The 20984-nt window shown below is 50.1% G+C and overlaps 2 protein-coding genes across 4 annotated transcripts in view; one reads left to right on the top strand and one right to left on the bottom strand.

Annotated features, from left to right (window-relative positions):
* The window catches only part of SGSM2 (small G protein signaling modulator 2), a 47890-nt gene extending 32849 nt beyond the window's left edge, over nt 1-15041 (bottom strand). For 2 of the 3 annotated variants that reach the window (XM_021671321.2, XM_021671323.2), the window contains exons 1-2: nt 14803-15041; nt 9680-9755 (exon numbers count right to left, since the gene is read on the bottom strand). In XM_021671321.2, coding sequence (XP_021526996.2) covers nt 9680-9755; nt 14803-14859 — 133 coding nt within the window. In that variant the 5' untranslated portion in view covers nt 14860-15041. The remainder of the gene's footprint in view (nt 1-9679; nt 9756-14802) is intronic. The other variant, XM_021671322.2, reaches the window with a different exon arrangement.
* Nucleotides 15042-16074: 1033 nt separating this feature from the next.
* TSR1 (TSR1 ribosome maturation factor) overlaps nt 16075-20984 on the top strand; it is a 14398-nt gene continuing 9488 nt past the window's right edge. Inside the window, exons 1-8 of the mRNA XM_012448327.3 lie at nt 16075-16184; nt 16376-16479; nt 16761-16980; nt 17082-17216; nt 17866-18290; nt 19644-19803; nt 20240-20397; nt 20671-20864. Of these exons, the coding sequence (XP_012303750.2) occupies nt 16088-16184; nt 16376-16479; nt 16761-16980; nt 17082-17216; nt 17866-18290; nt 19644-19803; nt 20240-20397; nt 20671-20864 (1493 nt within the window). The 5' untranslated portion in view covers nt 16075-16087. The remainder of the gene's footprint in view (nt 16185-16375; nt 16480-16760; nt 16981-17081; nt 17217-17865; nt 18291-19643; nt 19804-20239; nt 20398-20670; nt 20865-20984) is intronic.

Here is a 20984-nt window from a genome sequence, read left to right as displayed (position 1 = left end):
CATGCTCATGGTGGCTACCCGGGGAACCAGGCCCAGGCCAGCCTCTCATGCGCTGGACACAGATGTGGGCACACTCAGCTGGCTGGGCAAGGAAGCCACCGTCACAGAGTTTCTCTGGACACCAGGAGCCCGCTGTCTGATGACCACAGCTTCGTCTGCATGAGGGCCAACTCCTCAATGCCACTGCCCCTGTCATCTCTACTGCTGGGTAGACTAATCCCTGGGCAGCACAGACTTTGGAGCAGGACAGGGATGAGTTCAAACACTGGCTCCTCTCCTTACTGGCTGTTTGACTTTGGGCAAATCACTAAACCTCTCTGAGCTTCTGCTGTAATTAGGGAGAAAATCAGGCCCCACCTCAATGGACGCTGGGTGACAGAAAGTAACAGCATCTGGCAAGCTGCGAAAGGCTTCTTGGCCACTGCCTAGCAAGCTGCAGGCAACAGATGAGAGCTAGTGCCTTCCCTCCCTGCACTTCATGCCCAGTCCCTGCCGTCCTCTTGTTCCTAGGGATGGTATAGGTGGACTTCTCTCTCAAGTCCCCTTCTACCTGCAGACTGGAGTCCTGCCCCTACACCTTTTCTTTCTTTTTATTTTTTAGACAGTCTCACTCTGTTGCCAGGCGCCAGGCTGGAGTGCAATGGTGTGATCTTGGCTCACTGCAACCTCCGCCTCCCAGGTTCAAGCAATTCTCCTGCCTCAGCTTCCCAAGTAGCTGGGATTACAGGCATGTGCCACCACACCCAGCTAATTTTTGTATTTTTAGTAGAGACGGAGTTTCACCATGTTGGCCAGGATGGTCTCAATCTCTTGACCTCGTGATCCGCCGCCTTGGCCTCCCAAAGTGCTGGGATTACAGGTATGAGCTACTGTGCCCGGCCTCTTTTTTATTTTATTTTTTTATTTTGAGATGGAGGCTCGCTCTTGTCGCCCAGGCTGGGGGACAGTGGCACGATCTTGGCTCACTGAAACCTCTGCCTCCCAGGTTCAAGTGATTCTCCTGCCTCAGCCTCCTGAGTAGCTGTGACTACAGGCAATCACCATCATACCTGGCTAATTTTTTGTATTTTTAGTAGAGATAGGATTTCACCATATTAGCCAGGATGGTCTCTATCTCCTGACCTCATGATTCACCTGCCTTGGCCTCAAAGTGCTGGGATTACAGGCATGAACCACCACAACCGGCGGTTTTTTTTTTTTTTTTTTGTTGAGACGGAGTCTTGCTCTGTTGCCCAGGCTGGAGTGCAGTGGTGCAGTCTTGGCTCACTGCAACCTCTATCTCCTGGGTTCAAGTGATTCTTCTGCCTCAGCCTCCTGAATAGCTGTGACTACAGGCGCGCACCACTACACCCGACTAATTTTTTGTATTTTTAGTAGAGATGGAGTTTCACCATATTGGCCAGGCTGGTCTTGAACTCCTGGCCTCAAGTGATCCAGCTGCCTCGGCCTCCCAAAGTTCTGGGATTACAGGCGTGAGCCACTGCATCCTGCCTCCCTTGCACCTTTTCAAAGACATTGCTCTAGCAAACTTCTCTTTTCTATGCCTGTAATTTCCCCTATTAGATACTTCCCATGTAAATATAAACATTCTATAATTTCTCCAACTTAAAAACAATCACCAAACTGAGTGATTCTATCAAGGTTAATAGAGAAAAAGTTAAAAAAAAAAAAAAAAACAGAAAAAAAAATCACCATCACCTTCCTTGGCCTATCCTCATTCAGGTACTGCCTCGTTTAGTTGCTCCCCTTTATGTAAAATTTCTCAAGAAAGTTATCTACACTTAACTATCCCTATCTCCTGCTCCTCCCATCCTCTCCTCCTCCTTCTGTAAAAAATCATTTCGTTAGGGAAAATTCCAACCATACACAAAAGTAAAGGGGACAGCGTAACCAATTCCCACATACTCATTACCCAGCTTAAATGATCAAGTTGCGACCCATCTTGCTTCAGCTATGCCACCTCCAATTGCTGTTTCCTAACACTGGATATTCTGAAGCAAACTTCAGACATCACATATTTCACATATTTATCTCTAAAACAGAAGTCTTAAAAACGTGTACTTATCGGCCGGGTGTGGTGGCTCACGCCTGTAATCCAAGCACTTTGGAGGCCAAGGCAGGCGGATCACCTGAGGTCAGGAGTTCAAGACCAGCCTGACCAACATGGTGAAACCCTGTCTTCAAAAAAAAAAAAACCATGTACTTATACCTTTATTGCATCTACAAAATTAGTAAAAATTCCTTTATATTATCCAATTTCCTTATTGAGTTCCTGATGTTCAAATTTCCCTGATTCTCCAGATGCTCCAAACTTCCAGAAACATAGATTCCCAGATGGAATCCTGGTGAAGGCTTGAGGAGGCTTTATGGGAAAGGTTGTAAGGATTCACTTTTTTTTTTTTTAGAAGGAGTGTCACTTTATTGCCCAGGCTGGAGTGCAGTGGTGCGATCTCGGCTTACTGAAACCTCCATCTCCTGGGTTCAAATGATTCTCCTGCCTCAGCCTCTTGAGTAGCTGGAATTACAGGCGTGCACCACCACGCCCAGCTAAGTTTTGTATTTTTAGTAGAGATAAGATTTCGACATTTTGGCCAGGCTGGTCTCGAACTCTTGACCTCAGGCGATCCACCCGGCTCAGCCTTCGCAAGTGCTGGGATTACAAGCATGAGCCACCTTGCCGGCCTAAGGTCACTTTCAAAAACAAAGCAGATGTGGGGTGGGGTGGTGGCTCACACTTGTAATCCAGCACCTCAGAGGCTGAAACGGGTCGATCACTTGAGGTCAGGAGTTTGAGACCAGCCTGGGCAACATGGCGAAACCCTGTCTCCACAAAAGTACAAAAAATTAGCCAGGTGTGGTGGGGTGTAGACCTGTAGACTCAGCTACTTGGGAGGCTGATGAGAGAGAATAGCCTGAACCCAGAAGGTCGAAGCTGCAGTGAGCTATGATCACACCACTGCACTCCAGCCTGGGAGACAGAGTGAGACTCCATCTCAAACAAAACGAAACAAAACAAACAAAAAGCAAAGTAGAATGTGACTGAGCAGGTGCTGCACAGCCAGATCCACGCTGTGTGCTTTGCCCGCACTGCTCTTCTACTTACAGTGACCTTCTAGGGTAGGCTCAGAGATGAGTACCCATGGCTACACACTTTGTGGCACAGCCAGGACGTGAACCCAGATCTGTGTGACCCCCAAGTCCCAGCTACGAATACCCCCATTTGCCCTCCATGATGCCCCAAGATGGGGTGAGGGAAGTCAGCTCCTTCAGAGGTCCTTCCTTCGTCTGAGATCATTTCTGGATGGAAGGCAGAAGTCAATCTGCTCCCCCTTTGGGTGGAGATAGGGTCTTTGTTGCCCAGGCTGGTCTTGAACTCTTGCAAGGGATCCCCCCGCCTCAGCCTCCAGGAATCCCTTTTACTGAAAAGAGATAGGATGAAGCCTGCCTGGAGTCTGAATCTCAGAGTGTGCTGAAATCTCTCTGGCTGTAATATTCCAGGGTAGGCAAGCCTTCTCTCTCCCTTAGTGTCTCCCTGCCTTTCCCCGAAGGAGCTCACTGCAGGGCAGACCTTTCTGGCTAATGAAAGCTGCCTAGCAACAGGGAGCTGGTTCATAAAGCCTGATGTTATTCCCAGCTCCACAGACTCCACCCTTCTCGAATGACAGCTCATCCTCAGTCTGAAGCAACCCTCACTTTGACTCATTTGCACACAGGAGGGCAGGGATCTGGTGACCGAGGAGGCAGGATGCTGCATGGCCTGGGCCCTGCCTCAATCCCCTGGAGGGTGGGGAGGCTTAGGTCCTAGCAGGCCTGAGAACCTGCTCTGCCTGGCCAGAAGCCTCTCTGTGAGCCTCTGAAACCGGCTCTACAAGCCAAAGGTTAAAATGCAAACTCAGTGCCCAATCAGAATAGAGTAAAGAGAAACACTATGGAGCCGGGTTAGTGGAATCCCCAGCTATAGGGAGGCCAAGGCAGGAGGATACAGGAGCCCAGGACTTTGTCACCATTCTGGACGACAGAGCAAGACCTCATCTTAAAAAATAAAAACAAATAAAAATACATTTTAAAAAGGTAATAAAGAAAGAAAAGAGGCCAGGCGCGGTGGCTCACGCCTGTAATCCCTTCACTTTGGGAGGCTGAGGCGGGCAGAACACGAGGTCAGGAGTTTGAGACCAGCCTGGCCAGTATGGTAAAACCCCATCTCTACTGAAAATACAAAAATTAGCTGGGCTTGGTGGCAGGCACCTGTAATCCCAGCTACTTGGGAGGCTGAGGCAGGAGAATCACTTGATTCTCCCTGGGGAGGTGGAGGTTGCAATGAGCCGAGATCGAGCCATTGTACTCCAGCCTAGGCAACAAGAGCAAACTCCATCTCAAAAAAAAAAAAAAAGAAGAAAAGAAAGAAAAGAAAAGAAAAATAAGAAATATTGTGGAGGCAGACACTCCTAGATCAGAGCCGGAGGGGAGAGCAGGCCCAGAGGAATGATGGCTTTGCCAAGGCTCCTGGGTTGACGCCTAAATTACCCCCGATCCCTGATGGCAGGAGAATAACTGTGCCCTCTCTAACTACATGCATTGCTATTTCAGATGCAGAGCTGAAAAGTGAAACTTAGGACAATTTGCTGTTTAACACTGACACTGAGTGCTCTACCCACAAGCGCAGGTTAAAGGCACCTTCCCCTCCAGGGGAGAGGGCAACAGGAGATACTAGCCTATACTTTATTTCTTTACATTAAAATTAAAAAATCCAAAGACCACATTATGGAGCAAAATGTAAACTTGACATGATGTTTTCAGATAAAAAGGATGTATCAAAGATCCCTCCACCACAGTGGTAGTTTTGGGGTTTTGTTTAAAAGAAAAATTAGGGGGCCAGGCGTGGTGGCTCATGCCTGTAATCCCAGCACTTTGGGAGGCTGAGGCGGGTGGATCACGAGGTCAAGAGATTGAGACCATCCTGGTCAACATGGTGAAACCCTGTCTCTACTAAAAATATAAAAAATTAGCTGGGCATGGTGGCGTATGCCTGTAATCCCAGCTACTCAGGAGGCTGAGGCAGGAGAATTGCCTGAACCCAGGAGGCAGAGGTTGCGGTAAGCGGAGATCGCACCATTGCACTCCAGCCTGGGTAACAAGAGCGAAACTCCGTCTCAAAAAAAAAAAAAAAAAAGAAAGAAAAATGAGGCCGAGCATGATGGCTCACACCTGTAGTCACAGCACTTTGGGAGGCCGAGGTAGGCAGATCACCTGAGGTCGGGAGTTTGAGACCAGCCTGGCCCACGTGGTGAAACCCCGTCTCTACTAAAAATACAAAAATTAGCTGTGCATGATGGTGCACACCTGTAATCCCAGCTACTCGGGTGGCTGAGGCAGGAGAATCGTTTGAACCTGGGAGGCGGAGGTTGCAGTGAGCTGAGATGGCGCCACTGCACTTCAGCCTGGGCAGCACTCCAGCCTGGGCAGCAGAGCCAAACTTAGTCTCTCAAAAAAAAACACAACAAAACAACAACAACAACAACAACAAGAAAACGAGACAGCGTCTCTCTCTCTCTCTCTCTCTCTCTGTGTTGCCCAAGCTGGAGTGCAGTGGTGCAATCATAGCTCACTGCGGCCTTGACCTCCAGGGCTCAAGTGATCCTCCTCCTCCGCCTGCAGAGTAGCTCGGACTACAGGCGTGCACCACCACGCCCAGATAGTTATTTATTTTTTTGTAGAGACTGAGTTTTGTAATATTTCCCAGGCTGGTCTCAAACTTCTGGTCTCCTGCCTCAGCCTCCCAAAGCACTGGGATTGCAGGTGTGAGTCACCATGCTTGGCCCCATAGTGATAGTTTTGAGTCCATTCTCCAAGTGCCACCCTCCACTGGCAAGGAGGGGCAGTTACATAGGTTCCGATCCTCAGGCCTGGGAACAGCACACAGAGACCCGCCCACCCCAGCGCCAGCCCGGTTTGCCAGCGAAACTTCCACACAGGGAAGTTTCTACTTGCAGAGGCCTACTGCACACCCAGCTTCCGGGCAGACAGGGTTAGGAACAACCACAGCAAACGCTCAATGAAGCATCCTTCTTGACAGTCCTGGGAGTCTCGCCCCTCCCCTTGGGTAACAGGAATGGGGATTTGGCTGGAAATTTTCCCGGGTTTGCCCGTGGTGAGGTCTTGACCCAGTGATTCTTCAGTTCCATTTCTAAGGCTTTCCAGGAATGCTCTGCTTTTTCCATTTAAATGTCTGTATTCTAAGAAGCTCAGAGAAGCTATTGCATAGGCCTGGCTCTCCTCCGTCATCCCCTAACCCTCCTCTGCCAAGAATAGTGGGCCAGTGTGGAGTCGAGGGGCCCAGTACACAAGGTCCCTGGAAACTAGGAAGTGTGGTGTCGCCGGCTGGTAATACAGTCTCCACAGACTTCAGTGGACTCCTGACCTCTCAGCATGTTTTCTATACTCCCATTTCTCTGACAACAAAGCTGAATTCTGGACGTGGCTAAGGCAGTAGCAAGGCATAGTTTAAGTCTGGATCAACTTCAGACTAACACTGCATTTCAGAGCATTTTTCCATGGAGTGAAGGAGCCTGGCACATCAGCATCTCCAAAAAGGCAGAGGGGTGGTTTTGATCAATACTTCCCCAGCCTTCCCTCCTCTCCCCCACAAGAATCTCTCAGGATTCCACAAGAATCTCTCAGGATTCCACCACGCCAGGCAATGGAAATGGCTTGCAAGCAGAGGAAAAAAGGTTGATAATCAATGCTTTCAAAGAACCTTAGTTTGAGCCCAAACTGGGATTTATCTCACCACTGAGCACCAATTTTGACAAAGCGTAAGGATTCCTCTATCCGTGGGCCAGAGATGCCGTGGCCTGACTTAGCCCGATGCTGCTGGAACCTCTCCTGCTCCTGTTCTCAGTGACTGTACTGAGCCCAAAGCAGAGGCAGCACGCTGGCAGAGGCTGGCAGAGGCCTTTCATTTGGCCCACACATTTTTTTTTTAATGTGAATTAGCTGTCAGCATTTAAAAAGTAGGAAGTTTCTTTTTCTTTTTCTTTTTTTTTTTTTTTGAGATGGAGTTTTGCCACTTGTTGTCCAGGCTGGGGATCTCGGCTCACCGCAACCTCTGTCTCTTGGATTCACACAATTCTCCTGCCCCAGTCTCCTGAGTAGCTGGGATTACAGGTGCACGCCACCACGCCTGGCTAATTTTTGTATTTTTAGTAGAGATGATAGGGTTTCACCATTTTGGTCAGGCTGGTCTCAAACTCCTGACTTCAAATGATCCACCCACCTTGGCCTCCCAAAGTGCTGGGATTACAGGGGTTAGCCACCGCACTCAGCCTCTGTAGTCATTTTTTGTCTGGCCCCGTAAGCATTCAATTTAGTATTGGTGGTGCTAAGGCACCTCCTGTGTACCGAAAGAACAGGGCTCCTCTTACTCCTGGGCAGTTTAGAAGCTTGGAAACTCGAGGGCCTGGTTCTATTTCAGTTACTGAAACTGGCTGAAAGCAGGAAAACGATTCCTTTGGAGTTTGATATCCCTGCCTCCTGGAAAGAGCCCTGGGCTTCCAGGCAGGAGACAAAAGTAAAAGGCCTACTACTTTCCAGGGGGCTTGTGGACAGACTGGAGAGCTGACAGTTTCTTCTCACGCTAATGGCCTGAATGTGAGACAGCATTTCTCCTGCCTCAAGCCCCCTTTCCCTCTTTCTCCCAGGGCTACCCACACATGGCGCCCATGCACAAGCTGTTTGCACCATTTGTTCTGTTTTCTCTAGTGTGTGTGCTCTGATGAAGCCTAGCACCAAGCTACGCATAACTGCGCTGCCAGCATAGCCCTTCTGGTGACAACAGACACTGGCGAGTGTCAAGGGAACACAGCACAGGTGGAAAGGAAGAGAATTCTTTTTTTTTTTTCTGAGATGGAGTCTTGCTCTGTCACCCAGGCTGGAGTGCAGTGGCACGATCTTGGCTCACTGCAACTTCTGCCTCCCAGGTTCAAGCAATTCTCCCACCTCAGCCGGTCAGTAGCTGGGATTACAGGCATGCGCCGCCACATCCAGCAAATTTTTGTATTTTTTGTAAAGACAGGGTTTTGCCAAGTTGGCCAGGTGGGTCTTGATCTCCTGACCTCAGGTGATCCGCCCACCTCGGCCTCCCAAAGTGCTGGGATTATAGGTGTGAGCCACTGCACCCAGCCGAGAATTTTAATACTCTTCAAAGTTGCTTATCATAAGACTGGCATACTTTTTTTTCCAGAGCATAGGTTCTGCTGAGAAAAACTGAGGTCAGGCTGTGTCTTGTAAACCTGGGAATCATTATTACATCATCTGGAAGAACTGGGAAAACCTTCCCAAAGGGACATGGTGGGAAGTCAAGTCCTACAAACCTACCTTCAGCCTCAACACCCAAAGAAGGAGAGACAAACATTCTGTGAGCACTTGCAATGCCAAGAACAAATCAACATTTACCTGCATCATCTCATGCCCCCAACAATTCCTCCAGGTGGGAATCAACACCCTGCTTCTAGAGGAGCAAGCTGAGGGTGAGAGAAGTGAAGAAACTTGTCCAAGACGACTTAAAAGGCAGGACACCAGGATTCAAGCCCCAGTCTGTCACTCAGCCTCTGCTCACAGGCCGCCTCTCCCTGACTGCCCTTCCACATCTGTTTTCCTTCCTAACTCTTATCACGTGATGAGTTATTACATGACGTATTTACTTGCGCATTTGGTTTCTGTCTGTCTCCCCAACAGAATGTGAGCTCCTGCGGCAGAAACTGTCCATCCTGTCACTGCCACTTCCTTACACGGTGAACAGTGTCTGGCACCTGGGGAGCCTTCGCTGGGTGTCTGCCGCTGGATGAGGGGAAGGGCAGTTCTATCTGCTGCACCACACTGCCATCAAAAAGCAGCCCTCATCTGTTCTTTCATTTCTTTCCCTTCCACAAACCCCAGCACCAATCTCAGAGGCCAAGGAATACCACAGAGAGAAGGCAAATGATTCCTTGTCCCTTCAGATGGGGAGTTTAGAAGAAGTTCAATTCCCAGAAATCCAAGAAAATTCTGTGTAGAGATAGGCTTGCTCCTGCAAAGGCAAAAGTCTTCCCACAGAAAAGCCAGTGGTTATGAGGGCCTCTCTCCTTTCTGAGGCTGGAAGGCTTAGCTGCCCCTCCTAGTCCGTGCTCAGGCTCTTGCACCCAGACATGTGCTTGGAATTAGGATGATGGAGCAATGTGGGTGGGATTAATCAGAATGTGAAAGTGGCACAGACAGCATCCAAAAAGCACAAACCCCTCCCTTAAGTTAGAATAAAGATAAATCAGAGCAGTGGTTCTTGAACTCAAATGGCCTGGGCAGTGGCTCTCAAAGTGGTGTCCCCAGACCTGCTAGAATCAGAAACTCCAGTGTTGGGACCCAGAAATCTGTGTTTTAACAAGCCCTTCAGGTGACTGTGATGCATACTAAAATTTGAGAATTACTACCCTGTGGAACTGAAAATATACAGATTCTTGACCCCTGACGATCCTGACTTAGCAGGTCCGCAAATGGGGCCAAACAGGATTTCAAAAGCTTCCACGCTGACTCGGACCGGCAGCCATATTTGAGAACTACTGCACCCAAGGATTCATCTTTTCCTGGTCCCAGGCCAGTGTCCTCCACTCTAGACCCGCCTCCCACCATCCTTCAGTTGCTCACTCACCACATAAAGCGATGATGTGGCTGCTGTCTTCATGCACAAATTTCCTGGTGACAGCCTCCTCCATGATTTGCTTCACCTGTGGACACAGGACAGCATCAATGATTTTATTATTATTTTTCCTTATCAAAGACCTCTGGGCAAATAAATAGTTTGGTTCTGCCCTCTGGTCTGAAGGTCACTTTCAGAGATGACAGGGAAGGGAGGTGTGGAGAAGCAGAGTTTATTCAGCAAAGCCTTTTGGAGAGGAAAGCAGGTAGAGATGCCACAAACCCACCGACCGATCAGTGCAGATGTTCCAGCCCAGGTGGAAGTGCCCTGCCTTGGAGAACAGGGACAGGATGCTGTTTGCTCATCTATACTCAGCTGGAGAAAGGCTTCTGGGCAGACATACTGTCCTTTAGAGACAAATCATCTAGATATGGCCTGTAGATAAACCACCAGTCCCTCCTTTTCTCCCTATTCTCCGAGGTTAGGGGTAGGTCTCATGCCTCAGGGACACCCTCTATGTGCCCAAAACCCCAGCCTTCTTTCCATCCAGGGTCTAAATTTCTGTTTGGGGTTCCGACCTGGATGTAAAACTTTCCAAATACCTTGTAAGGTAAACAGTCATTTTTTTTTTTTTGTGAGATGGAGTCTCGTTCTGTCACCCAGGCTGGAGTGCAGTGGCGTGATCTTGGCTCACTCGCAACCTCTGCTTCCCAGATCCAAGTAATTCTCCTGTCTCAGACTCCAGAGTAGCTTGGACTACAGGTGAGCACCACCATGGCCCAACAACTTTTGTATTTTTAGTACAGACAGGGTTTTATCATATTGGTCAGGCTGGTCTCGAACTCCTGACCTCAGGTGATCCACCTGCCTTGGCCTCCCAAAGTGCTGGGATTACAGGCGTGAGCCATTGCACCCAGCTGGTCATTTCTTTCTTCAAGAAAGTATTTAGTGCCAGGCATGGTGGCTCACGCCTATAATCCCAGCACTTTGGGAGGCTGAGGTGGGTGGATCACGAGGTCAGGAGATTGAGACCATCCTGGTCAATATAGTGAAACCCAGTCTCTACTGAAATACAAAAAAATTAGCCAAGTGTGGCAGCGTGCACCTGTAGTCCCAGCTACTAGAGAGGCTGAGGCAGGGGAATTGCTTGAACCAGAAAGGCGGAGGTTGCAGCAAGTTAAGACTGCACTACTGCACACCAGCCTGGCGACAGAGCAAGACTTCAGCTTTAAAAAAAAAAAAAAAAAAATCCCAGCACTTTGGGAGGCCGAGTGGGCAGATCACCTGAGGTCAGGAGTTTGAGACCATCCTGACCAACATGGAGAAACCTCATCTCTACTAAAAATATAAAATTAGCCAGGCGTGGTGGCACATGCCTATAATCCTAGCTACTCGGGAGGCTGAAGCAGGAGCATCTCTTGAACCTGGGAGGCAGAGGTTGCAGTAAGCCAAGATCACCCCATTGCACTCCAGCCTGGGTGACAAGAGCGAAACTCTGTTTCAAAAAAAAAAAAACAAAGAGAAAGCACTTAAAAAGAAACCTTTTTTTTTTTTTTGAGACGGAGTTTCACTCTTGTTGCCCAGGCTGGAGTGCAATGGTGCAATCTCGGCTCACCGCAACCTCCGCCTCCTGGGTTCAAGTGATTCTCCTGTCTCAGCCTCCTAAGTAGCTGGGATTACATGCATGCACCACCACATCCGACTAATTTTGTATTTTTTACTAGAGACGGGGTTTCTCCATGTTGGCCAGGCTGGTCTCGAACTCCTGACCTCAGATGATCCGCCTGCTTCAGCCTTACAAAGTGCTGGATTACAGGCGTGAGCCACTGTGCCCGGCCAAAAGAAACCTTTTTAATTGATGTGCAGTAAACATATAAAAGCACTTATATCACAATTATACAGGTTGGTGAATTTTCACAAATTGAATACTACTGTGAAATCAGCAACTAGAGCAAGAAACAGAACATGTGACAGCACCCTCACCGCATCATGTTCCCTTCTAGTCACTGTTCCCATCTAAGGGTACCCACTCTCCTGATTTCCAACATGATCATTTTGCGGATTTTTACACTTTTTTTTTTTTTTATGAGATGAAGTTTCGCTCTTTTGCCCAAGTTCTAGTGAAGTGGTGTGATCTCGGCTCACTGCAACCTCTGGCCCCCGGGTTCAATCGATTCTCCTGCCTCAGCCTCCGGAGTAGCTGGGATTACAGACATGCACCACCACGTCTGGCTAGCTTTTGTATTTTTAGTAGAGACAGCGTTTCTCCATGTTGGCCAGGCTGGTCTGGAACTCCTGACTTCAGGTGATCCAGCCGCCTTGGCCTCCCAAAGTGCTTACACCTGTAATCCCAGCACTATGGGGGGCTGAGCTGAGTGGATCACCTGAGGTGGGGAGTTTGAGACCAGCCTGACTAACATGGCAAAATCCTGTCTCTACTAAAAATACAAAATTAGCCAGGCGTGGTGGCACATGCATGTAATCCCAGCTACTTGAGAGGCCGAGGAAGGAGAATTGCTTGAACCCAGGAGGCGGAGGTTGCCGTGAGCCAAGATTGTGCCACTGCACTCCAGCCTGGGCAACAAGAGCAAAACTCTGTCTCAAAAAAAAAAAAAAAAGCTTCCGGCCGGGCGCGGTGGCTCAAGCCTGTAATCCCAGCACTTTGGGAGGCCGAGGCGGGTGGATCACGAGGTCAAGAGCTCGAGACCATCCTGGTCAACATGGTGAAACCCCGTCTCTACTAAATATACAAAAAATTAGCTGGGCATAGTGGTGCGTGCCTGTAATCCCAGCTACTCAGGAGGCTGAGGCAGGAGAATTGCTTGAACCCAGGAGGCGGAGGTTGCAGTGAGCCGAGATCGCGCCATTGCACTCCAGCCTGGGTAACAAGAGCGAAACTCCGTCTCAAAAAAAAAAAAAAAAAAGCTTCCTAGATTACCTCCTAAGGGGTGTTTGCATTCAACAGAGGATAATGTCATAGCTAAAGACCTGGAGGCATCTGGAGCAGACTGATGTGGCAGATTTTGGGGTTAGGAGGATCTGCAGATACCCCTAGAATTATACCAGTGGTTCTTTGCAAAAGGCCAGCCTTGTCTACCAGTATCCCTGCTGTTTCTCCTCTCAGAAGGGACAGGCTATGTTTCTGTAGAAATCAAACACTGAAGGAGGAAAGGAGACCCACTGAGTTCAGAGCAGGTCAACCTTCCTCGGGTATGATACATAGCTGTGGCATATTCTGACATTTCTCACATTTTCTCAGAAATCACTTTTAAAGCAGTATAGTCCAGTTTCTAAGTACTGGTAGAAAGAGTCATCATCCTCTTAAAAAATATTTCCCATTATCTCTGACTAACCTCCAAATTTGGATCACAGCTATAATCCCAGCATATCCATCTCTAGTGTGGGTTTAGGTACTTTTCTATTTTGTTTATACTGTTCAAGTCTCTGTCACCAGATTGCTTCCTTTTGGAGGAGAATCAAGATTTCTCTTTTCATTGGGGAGAAGAGAATTGGGGCTTAAATGCTGATTTGCTATACTCCTGGCCCCTTCACAGCAAAGATCTATCTAATGAAGTTTCTCCCACAAGCTGGAAAGGTGATGGCGTCGACAACATCTTTGCCAAGGGGAGAGATGGGAACAAACATTAGGGCATAGTAGCCAGGCCATGGTTAACGCATGAGAACCATCTAGAGCTTTCCAGGATTTTCTGAGAGCCCAGACTCTTCCCCAACCCTGAAACTCTAAGAAAGGCTCCGCTAAGGGAAACTTTTTTTTGAGGCTAAGTCTCACTCTGTGGCCCAGGCTAGAGTGCAGTGGCTCCAGCTCGGCTCACTGCAGCCTCCTCCTCCCAGGTTCCAGCGATTTTCCTGCTTCAGTCTCCCAAGTAGCTGGGATTACAGGCACGCGCCACCACACCCGGCTAATTTCTGTATTTTTAGTAGAGATGGGGTTTTGGGCAGGCTGGTCTCGAACTCCTGAGCTCCAGTGATCCACCCACTTCGGCCTTCCAAAGTGCTGGGATTACAGGCGTGAGGTAAACTTTTATATACAAGGTAGACAGCATAGAGAGGAAGAAATCTCGACTCGGAGAAGTTAAGTAACTCACTCAAGGTCACACAGAACTAGGTCCAAACTATTCCAAAATGTATGCTTTCCAAACACCAGGCCCCGAAGGCTCCAAAATCAGCACATTTATTTAGCAAACAGCCATGGTGTGCCTACAGTGGGCCAGGAACCCGATACCAGGCAGTGGACGAAAGAGATGGTCTCCTGCCCTCGTGGAGTTTACTCACTGGGCAGACAATAGTCTCAGAGGCAGGCAGGGGAAGGAGGCCCAACGCATTCTAATCTGCGCTGCGGGCTTGAGCTCTCCAGCTCTCATATGGGAGTGAGTCATTCATATGGGCACTGCCCGCCACCCGAAATGGAAATGGGCTTCTGGGCAGATCAAGGTAAACGAAGTCAGTAGAAGGAAGGACTGCTTCTCTTTCTGAAGTAGGCGGCTTCCCTCGAAAGGGAAAAACATCCGAGTGTTACAAATCGTTCTCAAACAAACCCCTGGTCCCTGGGTAAGGAGGTGGGCGTGGAGGGAACGGTGAGGTGTGCGGCGAACCCCTCCGGCCGCGAGCACTCCGTAGCTGAAGGCACAGCGGAGGGGGAAGCGTCGGACCAGAGGAGGGGAAGCTCGGCCCGCGCGACACCCACTTGGGACGAGGGGAAGCTCGGCCCGCGCGACACCCACTTGGGACGAGGTGAAGCTCGGCCCGCGCGACACCCACCTGCGCCGGAGCTCGCCGGGGCCCCGCCCCCTCCCCCGGTGGCGCGGGCACTGAATGGGCAGCTCCGGTTCCAGCCATCCCCGCCACCCATCCCCCGGCCTCGAGCTCCCAGCGCCGCTGCCGTCACAGGGCGGGGAGCCGCGGGGCTGCGAAGCAAACAAGCCCAGAGCGCCGGCCGGGCCCCTCGGGCCGAGGGGGGCTGCCCTCCCCCAAGCGAGAAAGGGGAGGGAGGCGCAGCGCGTTCAGGACCCGCCCAGCCCGGCCCAGCTTCGGCCCAGGTGCCGGCGGACGTTTCTGGCCCCCTGGGCCGCGCGGGCGAGGGCGCGAGCCCCCCTGGGGTCCTTGCCTCGACTTACCTCCTTCTTCACGTTCCACAGCAGTTTCTCTTTGACTGCGTCCTCCGCGCTGCCCATGGTGTGGCAGGAGGCGGCGCCGAGCGGCCCTCCGAGCCCCCGCGCCCTAGCCGCCTCAGCGCCTCTCGGCTCAGCGCCCCACGCGCAAGGCGGAGCCTCCGCCCGCCGCGCTCCCGGCCCGCCGCCGCCGCCGCAGCCACTGCCCGGTGCTCGGCTCCGCAGCCATCTTCCGAGCCCCGCACAGACGTCAGGCGGCAGGCCCGGCCCCTTCCCACAGCCGGAGGGGGGTTGCGCACAGCGACTGGGGATCGGGGCGGGGAGAGACCGCGCGCGCCTGAGGGCGGCAAACCCGGGCGTGCGCCGCGGGGGTCGCTGTCATGGCAACGCGCCCGCTCCCGCCTCGAGGGCGCGAAGCCACATTGTGAGCGCCGGCCCTGGAGCCCGCGGCTGAAAGCGAGCCTGGGTCCCGCCGAAGGTCCCCTGACTCCTCCCTACTCGCTCTCCGGACGGGACGAAAAGGGCCGGGGCCCGGGCACGGGGTCCGAGCCTGCCCACGGCGAAGCCAGTGCAGCCTGGCCCCGTGACTCCTCGGAATCCCGGGCGGCCGTCGCCGAGCCGTTGTCAAGTTTGTGGGAAGATGAGTGGGAGTGCAGCCGCCCGAGCCTGAGGGCCGGAGGGTCGCGGCCACTCCCCCTCGCCTGGTCGCCACGTCCCACAGGGTCCTTTCGGCCGCTCCGTGGGAGGCGGGGCGCGGGTTGCCATCACAGGGACGGGCGGGCAAGGTGAGAGAAGTGTCTTCCACACGATTCCCAAGCCTCGCTGGGGAATCGAGGGAGAGGAAAGGCTGCTCAAAGTGATGAACACATGCTGTTGCAAACGGAAGAGCAACGCGCCCGAACCCAGGTGACAGGAGCGGCTTGGGCCTCTTCCGCACGAACGGAGCCTTCCAGTCTGCATGTTCTATGTGATGCAGCTTTATAGCGAAAAGTGAAAATGCAAGGGGCACAAACAGCCCTGCTGGGCCAACAGCCCGAGACTCGAGAGTCCACATCCGGCGTCTTCCAGCCCCCAACTGCACACTGCTGCGTGGGAAAAGTTCCCACGGCGGCTGGGCGAACGCGGCGCTCTGGAGCGGCTGGAAAAGACGGTCGCCAGGGGGCGCAGGGGGCGCAGGGGGCGCAGGGGGCGCAGGGACCCCGCCCCCGCGGAGGGCCCGCCCGGTGGACGGGACCGGAAGCGCTCGGCCTGGCCCGGAAGCGGTGCAGACTCCGAACGCGCGCGCTGCGGCATGGCGGCCCACCGGCCCGGCCCGCTCAAGCAGCAGAATAAAGCTCACAAAGGCGGGCGGCATCGGGGTCGGGGATCTGCACAGCGGGACAGCAAGGGTAAGGAGGTAGCGTAGAAGGAGGAAGGGCTATTTGGCCGTTATTGTCTTTTTCCCCATGCCCAGACTGAGCTGCTGTCTCCCGTCTGGGCCCCACGCGAAAGGCCCTTTCTAAGGTGGGCGGAGAGGGGTCCCTTTTCCTGACGTTATTCTGGGACCGATCACAACAGCCCCTTCTAATCTGCCCTCCAGGCCGTCTAGGACTGAAAACCCTAAGCAAGAAGGTGAGAAAAGAACTCAGCAGAGTCGACCAGAGGCATCGCGCCAGCCAGCTCCGAAAGCAGAAGAAGGAGGCGGTGAGAGGAGCGGGGTTTGGGAGATTGTGGCTCCTCTGCTCTTCTAAGTGGCTAATGCCTCGAACTGGAAAATGAGAACGGGTGGAGGGTCCAGGGACAGAGAATAGCCCTAGAGCACATATCGAGCGTGTAGGTCTGGCATTCCTTTCGTCAGAATTCCTGCCACCCCGCCGGCATACATGGGGCCTTTTACCAGAGAGACGCTCGTTGTGGGTGGGGGGAAATGCAATGCTGGAGTGAAGTACTGAGACGTTGAGATCTTCTCGGCTATCTGTTTTCAGGTTCTGGCAGAGAAGAGACAGCTGGGTAGCAAGGATGGCCCTCCTCATCAGGTACTGGTGGTGCCCCTGCACAGCAGAATTTCCCTGCCAGAGGCCATTCAGCTGCTTCAGGATAGGGACACTGGAAGAGTACACTTGAATGAATTGGGAAACACCCACAGCTTTATGCTGCTATGCCCCCGCCTGAAACATCGGTGGTTTTTCACATCAGCAAGGCCAGGTTAGAGTATACAACAATGTTTTCTATTATGTTTGATTAGTGGTAATTTTTTTTAGCATAATGTGCTGGTGCCAACCTCCTCTTCTTACTTCTGTCTCCAGGAGATCTACACACTGTGTTAGACATGGCTAAAGTAGCTGATACCGTCCTGTTCTTACTTGATCCACTTGAAGGCTGGGACAGCACCGGCGATTACTGTCTTTCCTGCCTCTTTGCCCAGGGGCTTCCCACCTATAGTAAGTGAGTTAGCATTTATTGTGCATCTGTATTTGATATAGGAATACAACTGATGGGTCATATTCAGCTGATGGTGGGGTGTACACATATGGATTAAAGTTGGTCCATTGTTTACAGATTCTCACTCAGGGTGCCTTTTTGGTTTTGGCTGTCCTTTGCCTAGAGAAAGAAGGGTATGAAGTTTGATTTCACTGTGAAATTCCTTTAGGGTAGTTAAGTGTTAGGTTTCCCAGTGATCTCTGGGCTTGCAACTGAGCTGTTAGGTTGTGAACTGCAGGGTTTTCGTTTGTTTGTTTGTTTGTTTTGTTTTGTTTTGAGACAAGAGTTTTGCTCTTGTTGCCCAGGCTGGAGTGCAATGGTGTTGGGTCACCACAGCCTCCGCCTCCTGGGTTCAAGCAATTCTGCCTCAGCCTCCTGAGAAGCTGGGATACAAGCATGCACCACTATGCCCGGCTAATTTTATATTTTGAGTAGAGACAGAGTTTCTCCATGTTGGTCAGGCTGGTCTTGAACTCCTGACCTCAGGTGATCCACCCGCCTCAGTCTCCCAAAGTGCTGGGATTACAGGTGTGAACCACAGTGTCTGACCTTCAGGGAGATTTTTATGTAATGCAATAGGTCACAAAGCATTTTCTCTTTTGCTTACAGCACTAGCTGTCCAGGGGATTTCTGGCCTTCCACTGAAGAAACAAATAGACGCCAGGAAGAAGCTAAGTAAAGCAGTGGAGAAGCGCTTTCCAGATAACAAACTCTTCTTGTTAGACACTCAGCAGGAGGCAGGGATGCTGCTTAGGCAGTTGGCTAACCAGAAGCAACAGCATCTTGCTTTTCGGGACCGGCGAGCCTACCTGTTTGCTCATACTGTTGATTTTGTTCCTAGTGAAGAGACTAACTTGGTGGGCAACTTGAAAATTTCAGGCTATGTTCGAGGGCAGACTCTGAATGTAAACAGGTTGCTGCATATCGTTGGACATGGCGATTTCCAGATGAAACAGATAGATGCCCCTGTGGACCCTTTCCCTTTAAATCCTAGAGTAATTAAATCCCAGAAGGACCCAGACATAGCAATGGAGGTAAGACTGATTTTTTTTGTTTCTGTTTTTTGAGGGGGGAAGACATTCTTAATTCATATTCATATGAAAGTTGGCAGGGCCGCGCGCGGTGGCTCACGCCTGTAATCCAGCACTTTGGGAGGCCAAGGTGGGCGGATCACGAGGTCAAGAGATTGAGACCATCCTGGCCGTGGTGAAACCCCGTCTCTATTAAAACTACAAAAATTAGCCGGGCGTGGTGGCACACGCCTGTGGTCCCAGCTACTTGGGAGGCTGAGGCAGAAGAATCGCTTGAACCCAGGAGGTGGAGGTTGCAGTGAGCCGAGACTGCGCCAGCGCACTCCAGCCTGGCGACAGAGCAAGACTCCGTCTCAAAAAAAAAAAAAAAAAAAAAAAAGTTGGCACAGGAAGGAAACTTAAATTCAGAGAAGACAGTCTGTACATTTAGGTGATTGAGGAGACTGCCAGTCTGAAGTAAGGCAATAGTCAGTTATAAATATGTTGATAAATTACATATTTATCCAGCACTTTATATACTCTGCACTGCAATTGGTTCTGAATTTATAGAAGACACTCAAGATGTGGTTGTTTTCTTTAAGGGACTTAATTGGGCTGGAACAAAATGGCATCTGTAAAATAAAGATAGAGATAGCATATGGTTGAGGTACTATGGAAGTTTAGAAAGTAGACTAGCAAGCTTTACAGAAGAGATCAGACTTGAGCTAGGTGTTGAGAAGGATGAATGTGATTTATGAGTTGAAGAGGGATAAAAGAATATCCTAGAAGATAGACAATATGAACCTAGGCACAGTGGTGGATCAAAGGGTTTATTTGAACTTTGAAGAAATTAACTTGATGGGAGTGAGGTATGTAATAAAGGGGTAGGAGTAGGGACAGAATAAGAAAGACCTCAAGAGCCAAGCAGACTTAAAATACCCTGGAAATGGCCAGGTGTGTGACTCACATCTGTAATCCCAGCACTTTGGGAAGCTGAGGCAGGTGGATCACCTGAGGTCGGGAGTTTGAGACCAGCCTGGTCAACATGGAGAAGCACTGTCTCTACTAAAAATACAAAATTAGCTGGGTGTGGTAGCACATGCCTGTAATCCAGCTGAGGCAGGAGAATCGCTTGAACCCTGGAGGTGGAGGTTGCAGTGACCCATTGCACTCCAGCTTGAACGAGAGCTAAACTCTGTCTCAAAAAAAAACAAAAAAACCTGGAAATTAGAAAATGGTCATTTGAAAAATTTTGACAAGTTTTGGCATTCTGTTGCATTCATAGTCTACATGAGGACTGGTATTTCTGGGTCTTTCTCTGTTTGATTTAGGAGATTTTTGGTTAATGGTTGACTGTCACCTGCTTTTGGTTTTCAGATTTGTGCTACGGATACTGTAGATGATATGGAAGAAGACCTTAAGGTCCTAATGAAGGCAGACCCTGATAGACAGGAATCCTTGCAAACAGAGGTTATCCCAGATCCAATGGAGGGGGAGCAAACCTGGCCCACTGAGGAGGAGCTGAGTGAGGCAAAGGGTTAGTATTGGTAAACTTGTTTGTAATTCATCTGACCTGGAATTGTGGATTTCCTCTAGCTCTTCAGAGTGAGGACCATATGGGATAGAGCGGGATGGGGGTATAGTTGACAGTCTCTCCTCACCCTCAAATGCTGTATGTTTTCACTGAACAAACATTAGACACAGCTTTGTTCCATTTCCCAAAATTACTTGTGTTAATGTTTTATCATGAACAGATAAACAACTTTGGATTCATTGTAGGGCTTATTTAGCTGTGTAAGTATTGCTAGTTGTGAGGCAACTGAATTACATTTGGAAGTAGTTAGTTCTGCTTACAGTGTCCGCTGGAATTTCCCATGTTGGCAGCAGCGTCCAGTGCCTTGCCTGCGTGAGAATAACCAGAGGGATAGGGAAAGGACGTCTATAATTTACTTAATTTGTTTGGACTTTTACAGATTTCTTGAAGGAAAGTTCTAAGGTGGTAAAGAAGGTCCCCAAAGGAACATCCAATTACCAAGCTGAATGGATTTTGGATAGTGGCAGCCAAAGTGATGGGGAAGGAGATGAATATGATGACATGGAACATGAGGATTTTATGGAAGAAGAATCTCAGGTAAGGAAATGAGGCCTTAGGCCATTTCTGTGTCTAGCTTCAAACATAAGGCAAAGTGCAATTGTGATCTTGAGGGGTGTGTATGGTTAGTTTCTTAGGAATGACTCTGTAGTTGCCAGGAATGAGGCTTTTGTTTTCTACTTTAGGCTGTATTAGAATTTATGTTGGTTGGGAATAGGTATCTAATACAATTATTTTACTCTTAGCTTATTGGTCTTTAGGGTAGAGACAGGTGTGGCTTTTTTCTGAAATAAGTAATCCTTTATTCTACAGGATGAGAGTAGTGAAGAAGAAGAGGAAGAATATGAAACTATGACTATAGGGGAGTCTGTGCATGATGATCTGTATGACAAGAAAGTAGATGAAGAAGCTGAGGCAAAAATGTTGGAGAAATATAAACAAGAAAGACTGGAAGAGATGTTTCCAGATGAGGTGGACACCCCCCGTGACGTGGCTGCTAGAATTCGGTTAGTCAACAAGTCTAAATTAAGTCAATAGTTTTTAAAAACTTGGCTCAGAGCTATGTCACTGTGATGCAAAAGAAGAAAAACACATTTTTCCTGCTCCTGAAGAGCTAACATTTAATA

The sequence above is a fragment of the Aotus nancymaae genome, unplaced genomic scaffold, assembly GCF_030222135.1.
Source record: "Aotus nancymaae isolate 86718 unplaced genomic scaffold, 86718_ANA_hifiasm-v0.15.2.pri h1tg000018l, whole genome shotgun sequence".
NCBI lineage: Eukaryota > Metazoa > Chordata > Mammalia > Primates > Aotidae > Aotus > Aotus nancymaae.
Note: the sequence above shows the minus strand (reverse complement) of the source record. Positions and strands in the feature narration are given on the sequence as shown.